At 51.3% G+C, this 21669-nt stretch overlaps 1 protein-coding gene across 3 annotated transcripts; it reads right to left on the reverse strand.

Moving 5' to 3' along the window:
• Window positions 1-844: 844 nt before the first annotated feature.
• PITX2 (paired like homeodomain 2) lies at window positions 845-20807 on the reverse strand. 3 transcript variants are annotated; one of them, XM_007191042.2, is made up of 5 exons: window positions 20274-20807; window positions 16438-16493; window positions 15833-15970; window positions 4558-4763; window positions 845-2116 (listed from the first exon to the last, which is right to left on the reverse strand). In XM_007191042.2, exons 2-5 carry the CDS (start codon window positions 16481-16483, stop codon window positions 1553-1555), a joined length of 954 nt encoding a protein of 317 aa, XP_007191104.1. In that variant the 5' UTR covers window positions 16484-16493; window positions 20274-20807; the 3' UTR covers window positions 845-1552. The 3 variants fall into 3 exon arrangements, with proteins under 3 accessions (XP_007191104.1, XP_057403263.1, XP_007191105.2); XM_057547280.1 differs by lacking the exon at window positions 15833-15970 and having other exon boundaries at window positions 20274-20804; XM_007191043.3 differs by lacking the exons at window positions 15833-15970; window positions 16438-16493; window positions 20274-20807 and adding an exon at window positions 5618-6500.
• Between the last annotated feature and the right edge of the window lie 862 nt (window positions 20808-21669).

The following is a 21669-nucleotide window of genomic DNA, read 5'->3' on the forward strand; positions in this document are numbered from 1 at the left end:
GATGGGAGGGAGGGCCAGGGCTGTAACTCATCTTGATTTGCTTCATTCTCCGGCAGTTTGCAAACTATAATCCTGCATAATTTCAGGAACAAGCAGCTTTAGAATTAATGGGTCAATATTATTTAAAACAAAACACGGGGAGCATGACCTTTGCCTCAACTACATATTGCTCGACAAGACTCAGGAAACTCCACTCTAACCTCTCAACCCCTGGGCCCTTTGAGAAACTAAAGGGCTGTGGTTATTAGAAATGGTCTTTGTTTCTTTTAATGTCTCAAAAGGATTTGGAAATAGTAATGTAATATAACATGAAGAATCTCTCTACTTAAGCCTGAGAGGTAAACGTGGAGGCCTAAATATTTTGAACTGAAGGTGTTTCCCTGTAAACTTATAGACGTATTCCTCTTGAGAGGAACGTATATAAACTGTAGATGTATACATACACACATACTTCTCCAGAACAATTTACTGGATGTGCAGGTTCCCCCTTCCCCAAAGGAGTAAACTTGAGAGTCATTCCAGCTAACATACTTTCTAAATTTCTTTCTCCTTTTTTCTTTCCCTCTTATATTATTTGCTAGCAATAATGGAATCCTCTGGGTGTAAGCCAAAGAAAAATCTGGGAAACAAGACCAGACTCTGCAGCCCCCCCCCTTTTTTTTCCTGAGAGTACCTCTTTTTTCTTTTTAGTTTCTGATGAATGACTATAATTTATTTCTACCAAATTTAAATAAGTACTGCTGCCTTGTGTATTTAACTAGGCAGGCAGAGGGAACTGGTTTTTTTAGGAAGCAGTGACTGAGAAACCCTGGCCAGGCAACAGAGGAGGGCAGAAAGAATCCAGACCAATTTGTATGCAGTATATTTTACTCCCATGAAATAAAACACATTTTTTTTCATATTTGCTGAAAAGTAAAACAATAATATTGTACGAAATGTTATACACAGGGTAGGTTGTACATAGCAGTTTCAGGAACATCATTGCATCCACCAGAGAGACTATTCTAAAACTGATATTCACACATTTTTTATAATAATAATATGTTAGAAACATACAGTGTGGCATTTAGTATATACATTCCTTTGCTCGCAAGCAAAAAATCCTAATCGCTTCTGTATAACATGCTTTATTTTAAAGCCTAACCTTTAAAAACACTGTTGTGATATTACTAACAACTGCTTTTTATAAAATTAATTTGACATTTCGATATATATACATCCTTTCAGTCATTTTAATGTTAACAACGCTAAACTTAAAAAATAACAAGCTTATAGTAATGTTAAAATGTCATATCCAGTCAAACATTTGTGTGTGTCCTTGCAACTGTTGGAAATACTTTTTAGTGAAAGATGTCAGACAATGAGGAAATTCCTTTGAAATCAAAGGAGCTCTCTTTAATTCAGTGGTTTCCCTTTTTCTCTATATCTTCTCTCTCTCTCTCTTTCTCCCTTTCTTTAGTGCCCGCGACCTTCTAGCGTAATTCCCAGTCTTTCAACAAGGGCAGAGCTGCCCTATCTGGCACGGTCCTAGGATCCCGGCGCAGTGCGCGGCTCACACGGGCCGGTCCACGGCGTACTGGCAAGCACTCAGGTTGGACGCCGGGTTCTGCACGCTGGCGTAGCCGAAGCTGGAGTGCTGCTTTGCTTTCAGTCTCAGGCTGGCCAGGCTCGAGTTACACGTGTCCCTATAAACGTACGGAGGAGTCGGCGGCGCGTAAGGACAGGCGGGCGTGGGCACCGCGGAATTCAGCGACGGGCTGCTCAGGTTGTTCAAGTTATTCAGGCTGTTGAGGCTGGAGCCCGGGACGCCGGTCACCGCTGAGGGTACCATGCTGGACGACATGCTCATGGACGAGATGGAGTTGGGTGGGGAGAACATGCTCTGGGATGACAGGGGGTTGACGTTCATAGAGTTGAAGAAGGGGAAGCTCTTGGTGGACAGGGAGGCCGACGTGAGGCCCTTGGCGGCCCAGTTGTTGTACGAATAGCCCGGGTACATGTCGTCGTAGGGCTGCATAAGCCCGTTGAACTGCGGCCCAAAGCCATTCTTGCACAGCTCGGCCTGCTGGTTGCGTTCCCGCTTTCTCCATTTGGCCCGGCGATTTTTGAACCAAACCTGGGGGTGGAGGGCAAGGGAGCAAACAGATGCCACAGATCGGATTAGTAAAACCTAGATCCGGGAAAGCACCAGCGACCACCCCCGCTCCAACACACACCCGCGCACCCTTCCCGCCACAGTTCCCCCCCCCCAACTGCCCCGCGCCCCAAGCTGCCAGAGCCCTGTCCCAACGCAGGGGGCCAGGCCGGTTCAGGCCTGCGAGCCCGGGCTCTGAGTTGCGCCACAAACCCCAGCACACCGCCTGGCGGCCTGCGAGTGGCTTATTCACTAACCCACGTCCTCCTCAGGGTCCAAAAACACTTACTGCAAAATAAACTCAGAGCAGCGGGCTTTCCGCCCAACCCTTCCCCGGCCACCTTGCAAACTTGCTTGCATTCCAAAGCCACAGACTCAGTGATGAGGACAAGGGGCTGGGAGGCCCGCTCTCTCTCCCACAGCTCCTCCTCCCCTCTCGAATCTCCACCGCCGCCCCCTACTCCACGGAACGTGCGCCCTCAACAGGCGCCAGGCCACGACCCCCTTCCTCGCCTAGCAAAATAACCAAATAAAAAGTAAAAGACCACCTCCCCGACAGTTCATTAAACTCCGCGAGCTTGGCGTGTAAATCTCCGGGAACCCGGGACGAGTCGCTTTGCAGCCTTCCCCTCCCTTCGCTCCGCTCCTTCACACCCTCCGCCCACCCCAGGCCAGACCCGCGCGCCCGGCGCTGCTCCGGCCGGGCCCGGCCTAGTCGCTGGGCTTTGCGGGCGGCCGCCCGGCCCCGCCAGCCCCCACCCCTGTCCGGTGGCCCAGACGCAACCCCATTCTCAATCCACATCGGGTCCGCCTGTCGCCCCAGACGGCGGCTATTGTGTATTGGAGCGAGGCCTGACCCGAGATTTCCGAGCTGACACCGATGATGTTTCACATTACACATCTCAGCCAGGCCCAGCCACCTAATCTGCTTTTTTTTTTTTTTTCCTCCTCCTTTTTCCCTTTCATTCTCGATTTCCTTTTTATCCCCCTTCCTCTTTGCACCCGACAGCTATAAAAAGGTCGCCTCACTGCCCACTCGGCTGGACAAGCAGCGGGCCTGGAAGGGGGTAGTCCCAGGCAGCCAGAGCGCAGCGCTGCGGCGGCAGGGGCTTGGAAGGGACTGCTGAAAAGTCGGAGGGGGTGGGGGAGGGTTTTCTGAAGGATTCCGGAGACCCCATAGATTGTGTTTTCATTTTAATTACTTGCCATTTCTACCCTGGGCCGTCTAAACTTTGCCCAGGCGAGAAGACTACGTGCGAGGCCCGATCCCCAGATGCGCGTGAGAGCTACGAAAAACTGACCTTGTGCAAAAAAACACGCGGTCCGGGCCTGAGCTGTAGCTCTGCGCTGTTAAACTAAAACCATTTCCAACTTCAGCCTGGCTCATTTATCCACTAGCACAGCCTCATTCCCTACACACATGCCACTCTGAGAGTGCCTTCAGTATCTCGGCTTTGGGAGTACATTTTGGTCTTATTTCATCATTATTGCTATAGTGTTTTCTTCTGTTTTCTCAGCTCTAACTGGGGGCTCTTTTTCTATACAGAGCTTTTTTTTTTTTAAACAGCAAAGCCTCTGGCTCCTGCTATGTGTGTTTTCTGCTTCCAGAATCCTAACAAATTTGGAGTTTTCCACCGACCAGCACAAACCAGGATATTGGGTAATTTATTTAAGTTCATTTTTGCCAATCCATAAAGTACAGATTTGCTACAAAGGTAAGCCCTTTCTTTAATAAAACTATTATAATTGGGAGGAAGGGTGTGAGTAACAGTCTCCTGAGAAAAGATAAATAAACCAAACCGAAAAGTCTTTCTTCTTTTTTCTTTTCTTTCTAAGAGGACTGGCAGGGTAGCAGCTGTGTATTAAAACTGCTTCCACAGATCACAAAACCAGGGGATAGGGTGTGGAAGAGATCTGAATGGCAGAAAAACCGCAAAGACTGTGTAAGGAGGGAGAGCAGAGGAGAGAAAGGGCCGGGCTAGGCCTGGCGCGGAAGTTTTCCAGGGAGGGCAAACCCTTATGTGTCTCAGGCGGGTTTTCCTTGTTAAAGGCGCTCAGGTTGGAGCCTGTCCTCGGCTCCTGGCCTGGGAGGGATCTTATTAGCGCTCATCTGGCGAATACAAGCCGGGAACACAATGCTCTGTGCAGGGGAATGCACGCGGCCGCGTTTGGGAGCGCGCGGTGTGTCGGGGCGTTGAGCCGGAGCCGCTCCCGGCGCCTGCGCCAGGCCCGCGGCCAGTCTCGGAAGAGGGAGCTGTAACCTCGCAACTGGGGCCGCCGTGAGAGGCCATCTGCCTTTGCAAAGGCACCCACCCGAGCCCTCCTGGACAGCCCTGCCTTCCACACTCTCTCCCGGGCTACAGGGCCGGCATCCCCGCACCGCCCTCCCCGCTAGCCCTCCCAGCCTCCGTGCGGGCTCCTACCCGGACTCGGGCTTCCGTAAGGTTGGTCCACACGGCGATTTCTTCGCGCGTGGACATGTCCGGGTAGCGGTTCCTCTGGAAAGTGGCCTCCAGTTCCTGCAGCTGCTGGCTGGTGAAGTGAGTCCGCTGCCGCCGCTGCCTCTTCTTCTTGGACGGGTCTTCGGCGCCCACGTCCTCATTCTTTCCCTGCTGGCTCTTATCTTTCTCTGAAAATGAAACACACAGCGGTCCCCGTCAGCATGCCCACCTGCTACCCGCGAACGCCAACTGGACCAGGCGGCAGAGGCCGGGGAAGAGCTGGGCTGCCTGGCGGGGGAGGAGGGTGTGGAGCTGCCGCTCCGGGCCAGGGAAAGCGCTGCGTCTGCGGGGTGTGCAGACGTGAGTGTGGGTGTGCGCGCCCCACCGCCTCTCCTCCCCCAGCGCCGCACGTTTTATTTACACGTTTATCTCACTGCGACGGCACAGTCATTTTTATAGCCTGTGCTTTCAAGTATATTTATAAGCTTCTGCGTGGACACACCAAATCTCCCGGGACACCCACACGCGCGCGTTTTACAGAACCCCCTCGTAAAAAGCTCAGATTTCGATGCGGTTTCGGAAGGCTAGGAAAAGTAGGCTTCGGGATTCGGCGAGGCACCCAAGTTCCTCTGCCCTTTAGGAAAACCGCCTGTTCTTCTGAGGCGTAGTTTCACAAATATTTTTCTAACAAGTGGAGCTTCTTGGGAGCTGAAAGCCGAGAGCGGAACAGGGGCCGCATGGGGGCTGGGGGAGCGGCCTCTGAAGGTCCTCGAATGGAGGTGCTGGGATTTTTGTGACCCAGAAAACAGAAAGGAGGCCAGGGTCGGCATAGGGAGGGCGGCAGAACTGTCCGCGTGAATCGCGCCACCCCAGCCGGGCAGTCCAGGCAGAGCGAAAGGGACGAGGGGCCAACACAACCCTGGCTCCGGAAGTTCTGGGGGGAGCGGGCTACAGGACCACTCCCACCACGCCTCCCCCAGGAGGGGCCGGCTTCCTCGGGGGAGAGAAGGGCCGAGCGGCGCGGGGCCACGCGGCGCCTTACCTGCGGCCTCGGGGCTGGAGGTGTCAGAGATGGTGTGCACCTCCAGCCTGTGCTTGGAAGAGTCCAGGGAGCGGGTCTGACCGGGAGCCAGGACCGAAGCCATGGCCAGCGGCTGGGGATGGTGACAGGAGGAGGACGAGGAGGCGGCCAACAGCTTGGTCCCTGCTGCTCGGGGCTCCAAGTGCAGCGGGCCTTTCATGCAGTTCATGGACGAAGGAGCGCGCCGCCCTACGAGTCCTGGGCTGCCGCCCGGCCGAAGCCCCGTCGCCGCCGCTGCCTGCTTCGCTTCCCGCTCTAGGCGCGGAGTTTCCTCGCGGTGGCCGCCGCGGGCAGAGCAGGGAACACCACCCCGGCAAAGTCCTCGAGCCGAGCCGCCCCCGTCCCCTTCGGAAGGCTCAAGCGAAAGGGTCCGGCGGCCGAAGTCAGCGGGCCAAAGGAGACATGGGGATGTGGGTAGGAGAGCACGGTTCGGAGCGTCTTTGGGGAGCAGGCTTCCAAGCTCCAAAGCGAAACAGAGTGGGCAAAGACCCCTTTCTTCCCTCCCTCCCTCCCTCAAGTACCCCTCCAATAAGGAAGGCTAACGCCGCCGTTTGCGCTCTGCCCGCCCCCCGCGCGGCAGCCCTGACAGCGAAGTGTCAAGAGTGACAGGGACAGGTAGCTGATATTAGATCTCCTGCGGCGGCGGCGGCGGCAGCGGCGCGGGCCTCCGGGCGCACCCTCCGCGGTGCGCACACGCACACTCCCTCGGGCGGTCGAGCTCGAGCCCGGCCTCGCCGCAGCTCAGGTCCCAGCACCCAGGCGAGCGACGGACCAGCTCTGCGGCTCCAAGCTTCCCTGTTGGCCTAACATCTTAAAACCAGAGGCGGGCTTCCTGGTGCCGAGACGTCACTCGGCCGCGGCCCTCCCCAACCCTCCCCGCCTCCTCCCAGACCCTTCGCCGGCTGGAGTGACGTGACTCCGCACCAATCAGGAGCCCCCGAGCCGCAACCGAGGGACAGTCCTGTCTGCACCTATCAGCTGTGCGGGGCCGGGCTAATACCTCGCTGTGCCCGCCGAGTCTACACCCGGCGGCTCCCGGGAATTCTGCTCCGGCCCGGCCAAAGACGATCCGGCTTTTAGTTCTGGTGGGGAGGTGGAAAGATGCGGCTGGGAGTAAAAGGCTCGTCAGAAAGAAGCGGAAAGATCGAAGGCTGAGAGGTATAAGGATCAACAAGACACCCAGCCACCCTCCCCTCCTTCCTTTTGTGTCTCACTACATTCATTTCCTACCGAGAGGTGTTTTTCTCCCCCGTATGGAGAGGAGACATGCTACTTAAAACCAGAAAAATTTCAGAACACCAACAAATCATCTCTCCGATCTTAAATTTTCCAAACAGCCTGTCAAGTGAATGCTGCGGAGCTAATCTGAAGAAGCTTTACTTTAATTGCAAAGAAGACAGAGCCAAGAGAGGCTAATAAATTAGAAATCGAGAAGCAAATGGATCCGTCAAAAGAAAATTACCTTGACTTTAAACGAACAACTGTTTGGTGGTTCACTCTGGATTTATACAAGAATAAAAAGTCGACTCAGATCACGTTCTCTGTAATGCTTATTAGTCCCCAGACAGAAAACACACAATAGACTAGAAACCCTAACCCAGCATTTTCAAAATGCTGAAAGCTTATCCATTCTACTTAACGTTGATTAAGACACATATCCTAGAGCTTTCAAATTCTTTATACACTGTATTAAGCTCATCCTAACCCGAGAGAGCCACGCTTTAAATTCAACTCTCTTGTTTACTTTGTTACCAGATTCAAACCCATAAAGCCTGTAGAACCAACAACCTTGAGCTAATTATATATAAAATATGCTTTAATGAATTTCCATACAATTAAGAATGTTGCCAAATAACCAATTCCAAGGATAATTTTTAAGTCATTTTCTATTCCTAGGAGCTCCAGGCTGTCTTGAATTGTTGGGAGTCCAAGCAGGCAGAGGCAGTAGGTTGTGGGCAAACACCTAGGAGAACGTTCAGCAAGGAAAAGCAAAGCCTTGTTCATTTATTTAAAACAAAAGGAAAAAACACCTTTGGGGACATCTAAATCTTTACAGCTCTATTTCCAAAGAAATTAAAGAAAGAAATTCAAAGATATCATTCAAAATAATTTGTGAAAGTCCTTTTGTCCTCCGGCTTAGGTCAGCTGGAGAGCACAAACTAATCTCCCCTGGGTTTCTGCATTGACGATTGCTTTATTGTGGAGTTAGTGGTATCATCCCTGAATGTGTATTTGTTTGACATTACAGTCAATGATTTGCAACGTCAGTATGAGGTATCTTCAGAAAACTCCCTCCTTGTCCTTGTTCCCAAGATTGGAAAACTTTTCAGTCTGAGGCAGAGTGGACGAAGCAGACTAAAAATATGTTTGTAACCTATGTGTCTCTCCTTTGCCCTGAAAAACCTCCCCCCCCCACCATATCTGCAACTCCTCCCCCATCTTAAACAAGCTTGAGAACAGTCCAAGAACCAAATGAGAATTCTTCAGTCTCTCCCCAAATTATCATCCCACTTTAAGAAGAATTTAGCTACAAGGAGGAACTTTCTTCATAGGAAGCTTTAAATCAGCATTTCTGGTTTTAATCTTTTATTCCAGTTAACCCCAGTCCATGCATACACACACCTGCTTAGAGCAGAACACATCCTCATGTGACAGGTCTGCATTAGCTGAGGCTCATACATCCACCTATATTAGGTCCTGAAATCTTATCACTAAATTATACATATTACATAAGCAGCCTGTTGGTAAAGAAGGTTAAATTAATTTACATTCTGCTCATTATCTGGTGCTTAAATGATGCATTTTATCCCTGAGATTTGGTGGAGAATCTCCTTCTCAGACCCCCCAGTGTTTCACCGAAGACAATGCTCTTACATTTGTAGTGGCTTTTAATCTGATAAGACCCTAATTTGCTTAAGTCTTTTAAATAAGGGTTTTAAATGTTTCTCACCATTTTCTTATTGAATTTCCTCTAATTCTCCCAAGACCATAAAGTATATGTGTAAAGTAAATATTTCCTCCCATTGCACTGCCAGCTGATGACCTATAAGTAAGTCAATATGAATCCAGCCCTTTTCTGCCCAATGTGTTTACTAATCATATTCTAGTATCTTCTCTTAAACCTCAGCATAGCTGCAATCCCCACAATACCATAGGCTCAAGCCTTCATATCACAAAGAAACTCCATCACATCAAAGAATGAAAGATTCTCCTCCATAGTGAGCATATTTTTTTCCTTGTCTCTTCAACATTCAAACCCTGGAGTTGCAATTTTTGGTGGATGCTCTGAGTCGTTTTCAAAACTCCTTACTCAGGAGAGCTGAGAAGCTCCACAGAGCCATGTAGATTTCTAAGCCCATCTCTCATTAAACCCATGGAATTTTGATTCAAGCTCATTGGCTCTGCTGACTAACAGAACTTTCCTCAAGGCAAATACAATATGAAGGACCTAAACCAGCCTCCAAAGTGGGTGAAAAATCCAAGGGCAAGTGACCTCTCCTCATAGTGCCAAAGTGTGGAAATGCTGGTGATCAGCCTGAAAGCCTGAAAAGATAAGGAATCTTAAACTATATCGATCCATTGCAAAGTCAAGTGGAGAATAAAGAAAGACAAATTACTTGAAGAACTCTGGTTAAGCAAAAAACGAAATCATATATACGTATGCATATATCTATCTATAGATAGAAATACACATACATAATATATTCGCCCCCCCCCAAAAAAACCCCAACTGAGACAGGGAGGTATTTCTTTGCATTTTTCTAGCCAGAGTTTCAACTCTCTCCTAATCTTCTAGTCACTTCACACACTCTGAGTTTGGGTGATACCCTTTCCAGCCCCAACAGGGTTCACTCCACCGGTGGTAGGAGTGCTCCAACATGAAAAGTCTAGATGAGGAAAAGCAAGTGTGTAGTGGGGAACGAAGAAACATTTTTCAGTTAAAACTCTAGTGGTGGTGGGCAATTTTTAGATTTAATCTACAAAAAAACGGTGGGTGCAAATGTATAGGCAATACAGATGACAAAGGAGCTGGAAGTAAGGGAATCTTAGGTATTCTGTCAGTTCAGAACTACTGCTACCCGCCAGCCCCCCACTCCTCTTTGACTGGTCCTAGAAATTACTATGACTTCGGCCTCCATCACAGAAATTGTCAATTCAGAAAAAAATCAGCATAGTCGGTTCAGGGAAGCTGGAGGTGCTGCACAGCTGCGGTGGGGAAAGGACAGGAAGCCCAGTGCGGGTTTGGGTTTTCCACTCAGAAGAAATCAGGGATCGTCTCAATCGGGTTTTCTTTCTTATTCTTTCAAAGAAAGATCCTTGAGGAGGGAAATGTGTGACACGGGGTCAGGCGTGTTTTGAGCTGGTATTTGCCACCGATTACCAGTCTTAAGGTCTTATTTAATTTCACACTCTTCAGGGTTAGTTGCACAAAGGCCCTCTGGCCATCGCGGCGAGATGGGTTGGGTAGCGCCGCCAAACTCTCGGCTGCGGCGGCCGGGATATGAACTGGGACCCAACCAAGTGACCCGTGACTTCTGGAAAAAAAAAAAAAAATCTGTCCTCAAAGCTCACCTGGAAGATGGTTCAATTAGATGTCTCCTTGCGCTGTCAGGCCGTAGAGGGGTGGTAGTCTTGTTCCCGTCCAGGCCAGCTCAAGGACGAGACCCGCCCGGACTCAGGTCGGAGGCACGTGACAGGCGTGAGTGTGTGTATGCGCCAGCGTGCGGTGTTAGGCGCAGAGGTCAGAGGGAGACCTTGCACCTTGCCCGGAGAAGCGGCTCTGCCTCCCCTCCTTCCCCTGCCTGGCTTTTCTCTGCACGCAAATCCTCCTCCCACCCCAGTCAGGAAGCCGAAGCACCCAGAAATTAAAGGCTTTATTGTGGCTGATTTCCACCCACCCCCTCCCCATTCCCTAAATGGAATAAAAAAGTGCAGGTTTGTAAAAAGTGGCGGATTCTTTTCGGAATCAGAAGTCTGTAGAGATACTGAGCAACATCCACCCTCTCTGGGTCCCTGCAAATGGTACCCATATTTCCGTTCCCACACCATGGCTTCAGGTTTGGGATAGCTGGCTGGGTGGTTCTCTTCACTCCACACTGGCGGGTGGAGAGAGGAGCGAGAGATTCGAGGAGGCTCGGGGAGGTGGGAGGACTACTGCAATCACTAAACCCACGCGCTGTAATGCCTTTTCACATCAGCCTGGTAATGCTACAGGTTTATTAGGCGCTCATTTGATCGCCGAACTGCAACTAGTCGTGGAAAAGTAAAATAAAGAGAGCGGTATATTTGTGTATAGGGGTAAGAGAGAGATACAGGAATGAGATAAACATCAACATCTAGGTCCAGAGAGATAGAAATGACAAGGGACTAACTAAAATTACTTAAAAAAAAAAAGTGGATTGAAATGCTCCTCTTTCTCTTTTCTCTATTTTCCCTCTTCAGCTCTTGTCCCATCTCCCTTTCTATTTCTCTTGTTCCCCTTCTTTCTGTCTTCCCTCTCCCAGACATGCTGGTAGCTAACATTCAGCATTAGTTGTCATGGTGACCATAAATCACATAAATCCAAAAATACCCACCTATAATCTGAGATGAAGCTTTTATTTCCCTAGTGAAATAATATTTTAAAAGCTGTCAGCTGACAAAAAAAAAAAAAGGAACCCGCCTCATTGTCGTAACCCAAGTAATATATTACTTCTAAAGGTTTAAATTAAGATGTCAGCCTGTTAAAAACACGCTGGGAGAATCTTGGGCACTCTTCATGTCAGATCCTCACAATGAAGTTGACTGCATCACTCCTGATCGCTCTTTAACACATATACTAATTTTGCCTGCTCTCTCTCCTTCTATTCATTTCTTCCCTCCCTTCCCAACTACCTTAGTCCTCACAGACTGTCTGCCTTAGGTTGTAAAAGAAAGGAGCGTCCATCAGGATCAGAAAGGAGCTCAATCCTTTGCCTGAGCCTTCTGAAGACCTTGTATGTTGGTCCTCTGTTATCAATCCCTTCCCTAAATGAAAGATGGGTGCCTTGGGGTAAAAGGTGCTGGTCAGGGCCACAATGGGGGAGACTTTCTAGAGGAATGGAGAAGAGAGAAAAGCGGAGGGAAGGACTGGTGGGGGAAAGACGGAGTAGTGGCGAATTGAGCTGGGCGGCCAGGTTCTGTGATTAAGTCTAGCCCAGGAAAGGTATATATAGTCTCCCACTCTTGCCTTTTTCTCCTGAGAGGAAACTTTCCCATTTGAAGATGCTGAGCGGGGGGTGGGAGAAAGGAGGGTGGCGGCCGCAGTTGGGCCTTTTGTCTTCTACCTTGGGCTTGTTGTCTTTTGCCTATCTTTGGATTACAGGGTATTCGCCTAGATGAAGAGCCATTAATTACCCATTCAGTCAATATTAGGAAGACGACAAAGCTTTTTACATAGGATTAAGAAGACATCAGATTGTTCCATTAGTATATTCCTGCTCACGAATAAGCTTTCGTTAGACATTTCCTTCTCCCCCGAGTCGCTCTAACAACTGCTGCATATATTAACAGCGGGCGGTGCGGGATGACAGCCGAGCCAGCCTTGAGAAACTTTGAGCGCGCCCCGCGTCAGTACCGAGGGAAGCGACCTGTAAAGACTACTGTGCGGGCGGGCATCCGCTGGGACTGACTACTTTTGGACAATTTCCCCTCTTGGGAGGAAAAAAAACCCCACACAGAAAGGAGAGGCAGCTTCTACCGATAAGCTGCAGATTTGGCGTGGGGTGGGGTGTGGGTAGAAAAAAAATGGAATTCTCCCCTTCCCCAGCTCCGCGCTTCCGGAGACCTCACACCTCTGCGGCACACCCCGGTCCCCTGCCCCCTCTTCGCACTAAGAGCCCTCCACCCTTCTAAACGCCCCCCTTCTTCCTGACCACGCTCAGGCCCGAGGGCCGCCCCCCGCAGCACCATTCTGCCTTTCGCTAGAGGTGGTCTGGGCTGCTTTCGCGGTGCTCCTTGTGATCACGCATTAAAGTCGCTCTGTAACGGCGAAGGGAAACCAGGTGATTTGCTTTGGGAGGCGAGGGGGGGATACATTAGGAATCCACGGTGTATGTGCTCTGCAAGCATTTGGTGATTGAGTGAACAGGGCTCTGCGGCCGCCAAGGCGGGGCGGGGGGGGGCGGTTATCGCGGGTGCTCTGAAGAAGAGGGGCACCCGGCTGCTGCCGCAGGAGACGGTGTGTGTCGCGGCGGGGCCTTGGAGTCCCTGTCCCTAGGGAAGGAAGTCTGCGCGCACCAGAGGCCCGGGTCGAACACTTTCAGCCCAACTGCTCTGCCAAAACGATTTGAAAATTAATGGCATCGCTGGGGGAGGCCCGGCGAATGTACCCGCCCCAGGTCCGGTCGCGAAGCCAGGCGCGGGGACCGAGAGGCGGCAGCTCGGTCGATTACAGCTCTGAATCCAGAGCCACGGCCCCGAAACTTTAAAGGTATTGACAGGGGAGGATCATTCCATCCTCTTCCAGAAGGCGAAGACAACTTTTTGAGTTCCTCCAAACGGAGCCCCTTTCGGGACACCCAAAGCGAGGAAAAGCCAGGACCTCTGTTCTAGGGGGATGTTCTAAGCGGGCCTCTGCCCCTTCTGTCTGGGGGATGCTGTTTAACTTGTCAACTCTTCCTCTCTTCACCTGCCATACCTAGCCACCCCTCTCTCCACCCTCTCTCAAACCCCTGGCTTTAGGGGATCTTCAGCCTACTCCCTGCCCCCTCCCGTTTCGGGGTTCTAGCCAGGCTGTGGGTATCAAGGGGATGGGGACTCGCTTGCGATGGGACGCAGAGGCCGGGCCTCCCAGAGGTCGACACTGTCAACTCTGAAAACGTTTTCAGTCTTCAACGAGGACACCGTGTTTTGGGGGGATGAGGAAGAATAGTGCCAATAATAGAATAGCATGGCCCTTTTCTAAAATCGCATGTCATTGTAAACACTTTTCTTTTTAAAAGCAAATAAAAACTATAAAAAAGTTAAGGAGAAAAAAATCATTTCTTTCTCTTTCTTTCCTTCTTTCTTTCTTTTCTTTTCTTTCTTTCTCTTTCTTCCTTTCGCAGGCTGTCGCTAGGAGTTTGCATATTCCATAAGTTAAATTTACTTATACTCAGTAAAGGGGACTCTGGCAACTTTCCTTCTATGGCTTTGCCCACTCGTGTGTGACATTTTTGGTCTAACCCCATTCCCTAAAAGCCAATAAAATCAAGATTTTCAGCATTTTTCCTATCACGTGTCTCTTCTTAATTAATGGCATTACACATGTTTGGGCAGCAATTTTCCTCTTCGGTCCAAAAAGTAGAAAACAGACAATTAGCTGTGTGGGGAAGACCCTATCCCTGCACTAAAATAATCCGGGCCTGAACATAATGGTTAAGAAAACAATCGTTTGTTATTTCTAGCTCTTTGTTTACTAATTACCAAAAGCGAATGCCCAGGAGCGCCTGCCTGGACGGTGAGAGGAGCAAACAGGACTCGCCGGCTCTCAGCCGCCTCTTGCCCACCTCGGAAGCCCCCATCCCACCTCAGGCTTCCCCTCCAAGGGGTCCTAAGCTCTTGTGGAAGCCACCTGTCCTCAGAAACCATTCCTGGGGTCAAGAAAACACTGGGTTGGGGTGGGGGTGGGAGGAGACATTTTGCATCTCTCGGCTCCCAGCGCTGCGAGAAATGTCAACCTCGGCTGGGCCGCGGCCGGCCCGCGCTGTGCGAAGCGAGATTGGGGAGCTCCCCTAGCCTGGCCGGAGCCGGCGCTGAACACGCACAAAGCATTTTCCCCGGGAGTCATCGCTGCTCTTGATTTTTAACCATATCCCAAACATACTCTGGTGTAATAATTTATTTTTACGACCGATTATCAAACAGAAGAAGAATTTAACACAATCTTAATGACAGAAATCACCCGACGTTATCTCTACATGGCCCCATTTAACCCCATGGGGTTAATCCCGGACAAGTGAGCGTTTAACTGGCCCAGCAGGAGGACTTAGCGATATTGCGCAGTGTCGAGGCCGCTGTGCTCCACACCACTTTAGACGTTTTATTCCAACAAATGATGCTTTTCTCTCAGATTCACTGGGAAGCCCAGTGCGGGGCTTTTGTTTTCTTCTCGGTAATACGGTTTGTTTACTTGGCGGGGGTCCCAATTCGCTCCCCTCTAGCACACATTACATTTGTATCTTTACACTTTAATCCGGAAAGAGGGGGTTAGGGGCCGAGGACTGTGAGGGCTTTATCTCCTCACGTTATCAAAGGTCAACAACCTCCTAAGGATAGGCACTTATTTATTAAGGGGCCTGGAAAACACGGAGAAGAGACGAACGGTAAATTTGAGTTTTTCATGTATTCCAAAGGAAAGGTTGTCCTCTCATCCACTCTCTGTCTCTCTGTCTCTCTCTGTCTCTCTGTCTCTCTCTCTCTCTCTCTCTCACACACACACCTAAAAGACACGTTTCAATTCAACAAGATCTGTGCGTAGGAGACGTTTTAAGTTTTACACAAGCCTGCACACTTTGAGCAGCAATATCCCTTGCCTCGGTCAGAGTGAAACCAATCAACCACACCACCAAAACCCGAGATCCCGCAACCAGCACAACAGGTAGGTTCGTGTCGACAGGGGCACCCACTCCATTCCACCCTCGGCTGCTGCGCGCAGTTGCTGCCCTCAGGTTCTGCAGGGCTACTGTCAGCTCCTCCACCTCGCCGCCGGGGCGAACCTACGCCAGCCCGAGCCTCGCGTGCTGGCCTTCCGCGGTAAACCCCGCGCCCACAATCCTGGGAGGGGCGCGGCCAAGGGCCGTCGGTACGGGGTGGGCCCTGCCGCTGCTGCATGCAGTGGGACGTGGTGAGCGACAGAGGTCGCTGTTGGACCACTTTTCCACGCCAGCTAGCGGCACAGAGAGGTAGGTTGGGGGTGTGCGCAGATCAGGCCACACATCAGGAGATCATCAGGAGAGAGCGAGAGGGAGAGGGAGAGGTGATGGGTCTCAGGAGTGCAGTATAATTTGGGGAAAGGAATTAACGTTCCTTGCACGGCTGCTTCCCGTCCCAACCAGAGGCCAAGTTCCGAGCAGGCGCGCCCCGTCTGGCGGCCTCGCCTGCGTGCGCCTCACCCGAGCCCCAGAGGACCGGAGGCTGGTGCCCAGCGCGCGGCCTGCGCCTCGTTCTCGACCTTACCATTGGCGCCGGGATGCTGCCTCGGGAAGAGCTTGCTGCTGGCCGCCTCTTTCCGGCTCTCGGGAGAGTCCGTGAACTCGACCTTTTTGATTTCGGAGTCTTTGGGGAAGAGGCATTCAACGGCCGCCGGCTGCACGCCTGGGCCACGCGCGCCCGCCCCACGTGCCGGGAGAGAGACGGCCCGGATGGCGGCGGAAAGTAGCGGCGGTCGAGGAGGGTGGGAGAGGGAGGCAGGACGGAGGAGAAAGAGGGACAAAGAGCAAAGACCCAGTTAGAGGAAAGAGCGGAGGACACTCCCGTCTCCCGGACCCTCTGGCAACCCGGCGCAGGGCGGTGTTCTCTCTCCGCGCCTCCCCAGCTGCCAGCAGCTCCCGCCGGGAGGCGGAGGCCCGGGGCTTCGACACGCGGCGACAGGCTCCCTCCCTATCCACAGCCCCCCACTGGGAGAGGCCACCGGCGTCCTGGTTCTGATTTCCTTCCTGCTCTGGCCGGCCCCTCCGGGAAGCGCCCCTCGCGCGGCCTCGCCACGGGACCAGTGCCCTCTCGCCGCCCTCGCGTGTCGCGGTCTCCCGTCGGGTGACCCTGGCGGAAGAAACGACTCTTACCTAATTGCACACACGCCGACACTAGTTTTCGGCAGTTGGTCTCCATTCCCCGTTATCTGCAAAACGGAAGAGAAGGAGGGCTGTGAGAAGCGGCGGCGGGCGAGCGCGCAGGGCTCAAAGCAGGCTACCTGTGGGGCAGACGACTTCGACACTAGCTATTAGGCGCCTAGTCTGTGCTAGGTCTCAGGCGTTTTTCTGGCATCTGACAGCCTCTGGCAGCCCAGCCTCATTCCCACCCTTGCCCCCGGTCCAGGACATCTGAATGTTTACCAAAGAGGGGCGGGGGAATGTCCCTCCAGAGTTGCAGCGAATGGGTCCAGGGGCTCTTGGCCGATCAAGTCACCGTGTTCTGGGAACCTAGGCTGTGGAACTACTCACAGGGGAGTCTGTGTCAGGGGTTAAAAGCCCGTCTGAACACGAGGACAACCTTAGCAGATACAAAATTTGGGGATGAGTGAAGAGGACTTTCTCCTTGGGGAGCTGCGCGTGAAGGCCAACACAGTGCTTGTCCGTTAGCTGAAGCCTAGTAAACATTTATAGAGTGCCAGAGTCAACTTGTTCCTGTCCTAGATAACAGTTCCCCTCGATTTTCTGTAATTCTGAAACGAACAGGACTCCCTAGGCCTAGGGTGCTCCAGGAGCGAGCTGGCTTCGGGCCTCTCATCCATCAGGAGCCACTTTTCCATATTTAGCCACACTTTCCCCGGGAGATACTCACCCGGCCATTTATTTACACTAAAGTATGATTTAAGATCGCAGAGCAGGGGAACGGGGTGGAGTGACTGAGATTGAGGAGAGCGTGGCAAACGTCCCCGGAGGGTTTACTGCCCGCCAAGGACAGAGAAATAGCTCTGAGAGACCGGCTCCTCCAGTTCTCCCCCTTCTCCCCGGCAAACCAGATCTTCTCCAAATTTCCAACCACAACGCAGCGAGCCAAGCGTTTAACGTGCGCCCCCTTCTCCGCCACGAGCAAACCGGGAGAGGTGGGTGGCGAGGGGCTCTGTCGGGGTGGGTGGAAGACCCGCGGCTGCTTTAAAGACGGAAGAAAAGAAAGCTCCTCAGGCCCCTTGGATCTCGGCGCCTGCCTCGCTCCACGCTACCCAGGGTACGCCGGCGGCGGGAGGGCCCACCTCACTCAGGTCCAGGGCTGGGGCTGGGGGGCGGGCGATACCCGGCTGCGCAAGGGGCGGAGGCTGGGCAGGGAGCTGGGGGGTCTGGCTCTGGCGGAGTCGCATTTCCCGGCTCCTCGGCCTCTTCTGGAAGGAGCCGGGGCCCAGGGGCCTCCGGCCAAGGTCGCTGCCTAGAGGAGGGGCTGCCCCGCGCGGCGGCGTGGGGCTCCAGGGGTGGGGACCGCCAGGCGGTTCCCCCACCCGCTAGCGTGGACGCGGGCGGGGGCGCTGCCGATGCTTGCGGGCCCGGGGGCCCAGAAGTGGCAGTTTGGCGGCTCCAGATTTAGTGATTCTGCAGTAAAATCACAGGATTAGTCCCTGATTGAGATGTCTGTTCATGAGATATTACAAAATTCATTATCACAGCTTTCTACTAACTCGATATGAAGTAACACAGATGGGATTTTATTAGTCCAGACTTCAAATGTTTACTTATGATAATTTCAGGGGAAATTTGCATGTCATCATCATTTCGATAATCTTTTTTTTTTTTTTTAACTTCTGAATTGGCTGCATTATTAGCTGGTAGCCAGAGCTTTGCAGATGGTAACTGCAAATAGTTTTTATTTTTTTAAATAGTAAAATATACAAGAGAAAAAGATCGGGTAGCTCAGTGTAAAGTCAGTCAATTATTAGACATTCTCCCCCCACTCCCAAGCTTCAGTGCTGAAGACCAAACAAAGCAATACAAAACAAATCTTCAAGAACTCCTCTCTAAAGACTGAAAAGAAGGTCAAGGCGTGTTCCTTAGCTCACTCCTACATGTCCTTATGACTTGGGGATTTATTTTGCAGTCAAAATGAGTCTTGAAACCTGCTTTTTTTTTTTTCCTGCATATAATGACCAGGCTTACTAGATGAATTGAGTCTAAATAACTGGGGAAGGTAATTTTTAGAAAGAGACCTCCAATTCCTGCCTGCTGATCCTTAAACTTGCCCTGTCAAGGCAAGTCTTAGAAGACAAATTTGGCTGCCGGATTTACAGACTGGCTTCAATGGCTAATCTCACAAATTAAGATGAGCAACTTTTCCCGTTGGGAAGTTGTTCTCACCCCAAAAGTTCATGTCCTGCTTGGAATGTATATGCCAGGCAATCTTGTTTTGGCCAACTTGAGTTTTCTATTGTGAGCTCACTAAAAAGCACGACACAGCTAATGGGAGCACCCTGAACCACACTGGCTAAGGCAGGCAGGCAAGCCCTAAGGAATAAAACAATTTACTTAAAAATAGTTTCTGCTGATTGCCATAAGATGAAATTGCAGGAATGAAATATAGTCCTAATAATTCCACATCCTTTCACATTTCCCCCCTTTCCATTCAAGTTGTTACCCTATAACAAAATCTTTAATGGAAAGTTTAAAAATAAACATGGCAAGAACATATGTTTTCAATGAACTAAATTAGTGAGATTAGTCAGTAAATTAATTTGCAGTGGGTAATCATTTAAGGAAATTAAAATACTGCTTAACACAGTTCTGTATTTTAGCAGTTTAAGCCTTCTTTTAAACCAATTAATATCGATGCTTCAGGAACACTTGAGGACAAACATGCTCAACTTGAGGAACAAAGCACCTGAATAATTTAAGTGTAGTTTTTCTGAGGTAGAGCAAAACATTCCATAAATGAAGTAGCTATTTCATTTTTAGGGAAGGTTTGATTATTGAAACCTTGTATGCTTATTTTGTTACATCAACAAAAATCCTCAATCTATATTGCTTAAGTGCTTTGTTTCCTTGACATAACTGGTATTTGAATTTTTAGATGGATTTCCTCCAAAATGATATTAAAAGCATCTTTAATTCTTATTAATAGCCTAAAAAGAATGCAAGGAAATCTCTCAAAATCAAATTTTTCATAAAATATTTTAGAATGTATGAATTCCTATATTATTTTAATTCATGATAGCAAATTTCTTAAAAAATTTAGTTTAGTAAGACATGCTACTTGCACAAATAAAAAGAAAGAGTAAAAATCACACTACCCTATGATGGTTTGATTTCTAAATTGCTTAGGAAAGTAAAATCATTAAATTGTAATAAAAAGAGATACATACTTCTCAGATTTAGAATCATAATTTTTTTCTTGCTGGACGGTTGGAAAACAGTCCTCTCCCCTGCACCCATTTAAAATGTATCTCCCGAAGTGCAAGATTGGAATTGACTGGTAATCAATTTAAAGGATTTATAATCCGCAGTAATTGTGTGAGCTTGGCATTCAGGCCTGGCTCCCAGGTAATTCGCTTGGGCCTGAGAGGTCACTAACTGCCAGTTAAGATGGAATCTTTTTCCAATTGGTAACAATGGGAAGGGGGCTAATCTTCCAGTAGCTGAAACTTTGTACAGAGCCCTTTATCTTGAGAATGCTAATCCTCAGTTTGAGGATTTGTCCCTGTAGTGTTGGCACCAAGATTTAAGGGAAGATACCTCCTTTTAAATGCCAGCCATGGTCTCGCTTCCCACTCGACTTCAGCACCCCGTAGATTGTTAGCGTCTGTGACCGGGGACCAAAGGAACAGGGCTTTGCGAGGTCTGTTTGCCAACTGCGTTACCTCGGGGGAAAGGCAGCCCCAAGAGCCACAAATCACCTACGGTGAAGATTCTCCAAAGTGGAACAAATTTCCAAACTCGCATTATCTCACATCCCTGCGGGAGAGACGGCCTCCACTTACCGGCTACCGGGAGAGAGCTGCTGTCTCCGCGTCCCGCCGCGTCCCGGAGAGATTTCCAGCGAACCGAGGCACGGGCTGCACCGCAAACACCCGAAAGCCGGGCCGAGAGGGCTGCGAGGCTCCGGAGGGCGCCGAGTTCCGAGGGGGTCCAAGGGCGCGCAGTGGCCTCCGGAATCTAGCCGTCACTGGCCGTTTCTTTCTGCTCTTCTCCAGCTTTCTCGCTCGCTCTCGCACTCTCTCTCCCCTCCCTCGCTCTCATCCCTCTCTCTTCCCTCAGCTCCGACTCCGTGTGGGGAGTGACGTGACGTCAGCAGAGATTCCACCAAACTCCAGTGCACAGTGGCGGGCTGGCGGGCGGGCGGGCAGCCGAGCCGGCAGCGCGGCGGGCGATCAAGGGGCGAGCGCAGCGCTTGGGCGAGCGCGGGGGGAGCCAGCAGGGGCGACGGGAAACGGGGCAGGGGAGGGAGGTGGAGGCCGGCGGGCCGCGGAGTCGGGAGCTGGAGAAGGAGCCGGGAGAGCGAAACGAGGAGAGGGAGCGGGGCAGGGCGCTTAGACAGGAGCAGACAGAGCCGCAGGCGCAAGCACTCCCACTGTGGAAAGGAGCACGAGGAGGGAGGATGGGAAGGAGGAGAAGAAAAAGGGATCTGCGCCAAACCGGGAGCTCTAATAAATCAGAGGGGGAGGGCAAGGGCGTCGGGGAGACGGAAACGTACTCCTGAGGGGGGGCAAACCCAGACGGCTAGGGAGGAAGGGATGGAGAAAGTGGCCCAAGGAATGGAACAAAGGACAGTGTACATGGGTTTGTCTGGGGGCAAGGCTTGTGGGGTGTGAGTTTGAATGTGCCTCTGTGTGACCTTCTTTCAGGCCTGCAGGGTTGAGGAAAGAGGTCATAGAAACCAGGGATTGCGGGGGAGACAGGAGGCTGGAGAGAAGGCAGGCGGGGTGGAGTGAGAGAGGATGACTGAGGAGAAATCTGGAAAAGTGGGGATGAGCGGGGGGTCGGTGGGGTGACTGGGTTTGGGAAGAGGGTGGGAGAGAGACAGCGAGAAGGGAGCGAGCAAGGCTAGTCAGCCGGGGAAGGCCGGGATGCCCGGCCCAGCACCGCCGGCTGGGACACCGGGCCCGAGGTCAAGGCGGGTGGACCAGGAGCGCAGCACCCGGTGTCGGCGCGCAGGTGGGCATGGCTGCGCACTGACCAGTGTGCACGAAGGGATTGCGCTGGACGAGGCTCGGGTGTTCACTGGGTCTAGAATTTCCTCTGCTGTACCTACACTCAACAAGTTCACTCCGGGTCACGGCTATCTCATTTTTTAAAATGACGAGGTTAAGGTTCCTGGCGAGCATGGTATTAAATTGCAAGGGATGATGGTGGTGGTGGGGGGGGGGAAGGAAGCTC

This window comes from Balaenoptera acutorostrata, chromosome 5, assembly GCF_949987535.1.
Source record: "Balaenoptera acutorostrata chromosome 5, mBalAcu1.1, whole genome shotgun sequence".
Taxonomy (NCBI): Eukaryota; Metazoa; Chordata; class Mammalia; order Artiodactyla; family Balaenopteridae; genus Balaenoptera; species Balaenoptera acutorostrata.

Excerpts from the sequence above, each read along its gene's own strand:
- PITX2 (XM_007191043.3), bottom strand. The coding sequence starts at position 5,825 with ATGAACTGCATGAAAGGCCCGCTGCACTTGGAGCCCCGAGCAGCAGGG. Across the intron at positions 4,764-5,617 it reads CTCCAGCCCCGAGGCCGCAG|AGAAAGATAAGAGCCAGCAG; the intron begins GTAAGGCGCCGC and ends TTTCATTTTCAG. Across the intron at positions 2,117-4,557 it reads TTACGGAAGCCCGAGTCCGG|GTTTGGTTCAAAAATCGCCG; the intron begins GTAGGAGCCCGC and ends CTCCACCCCCAG.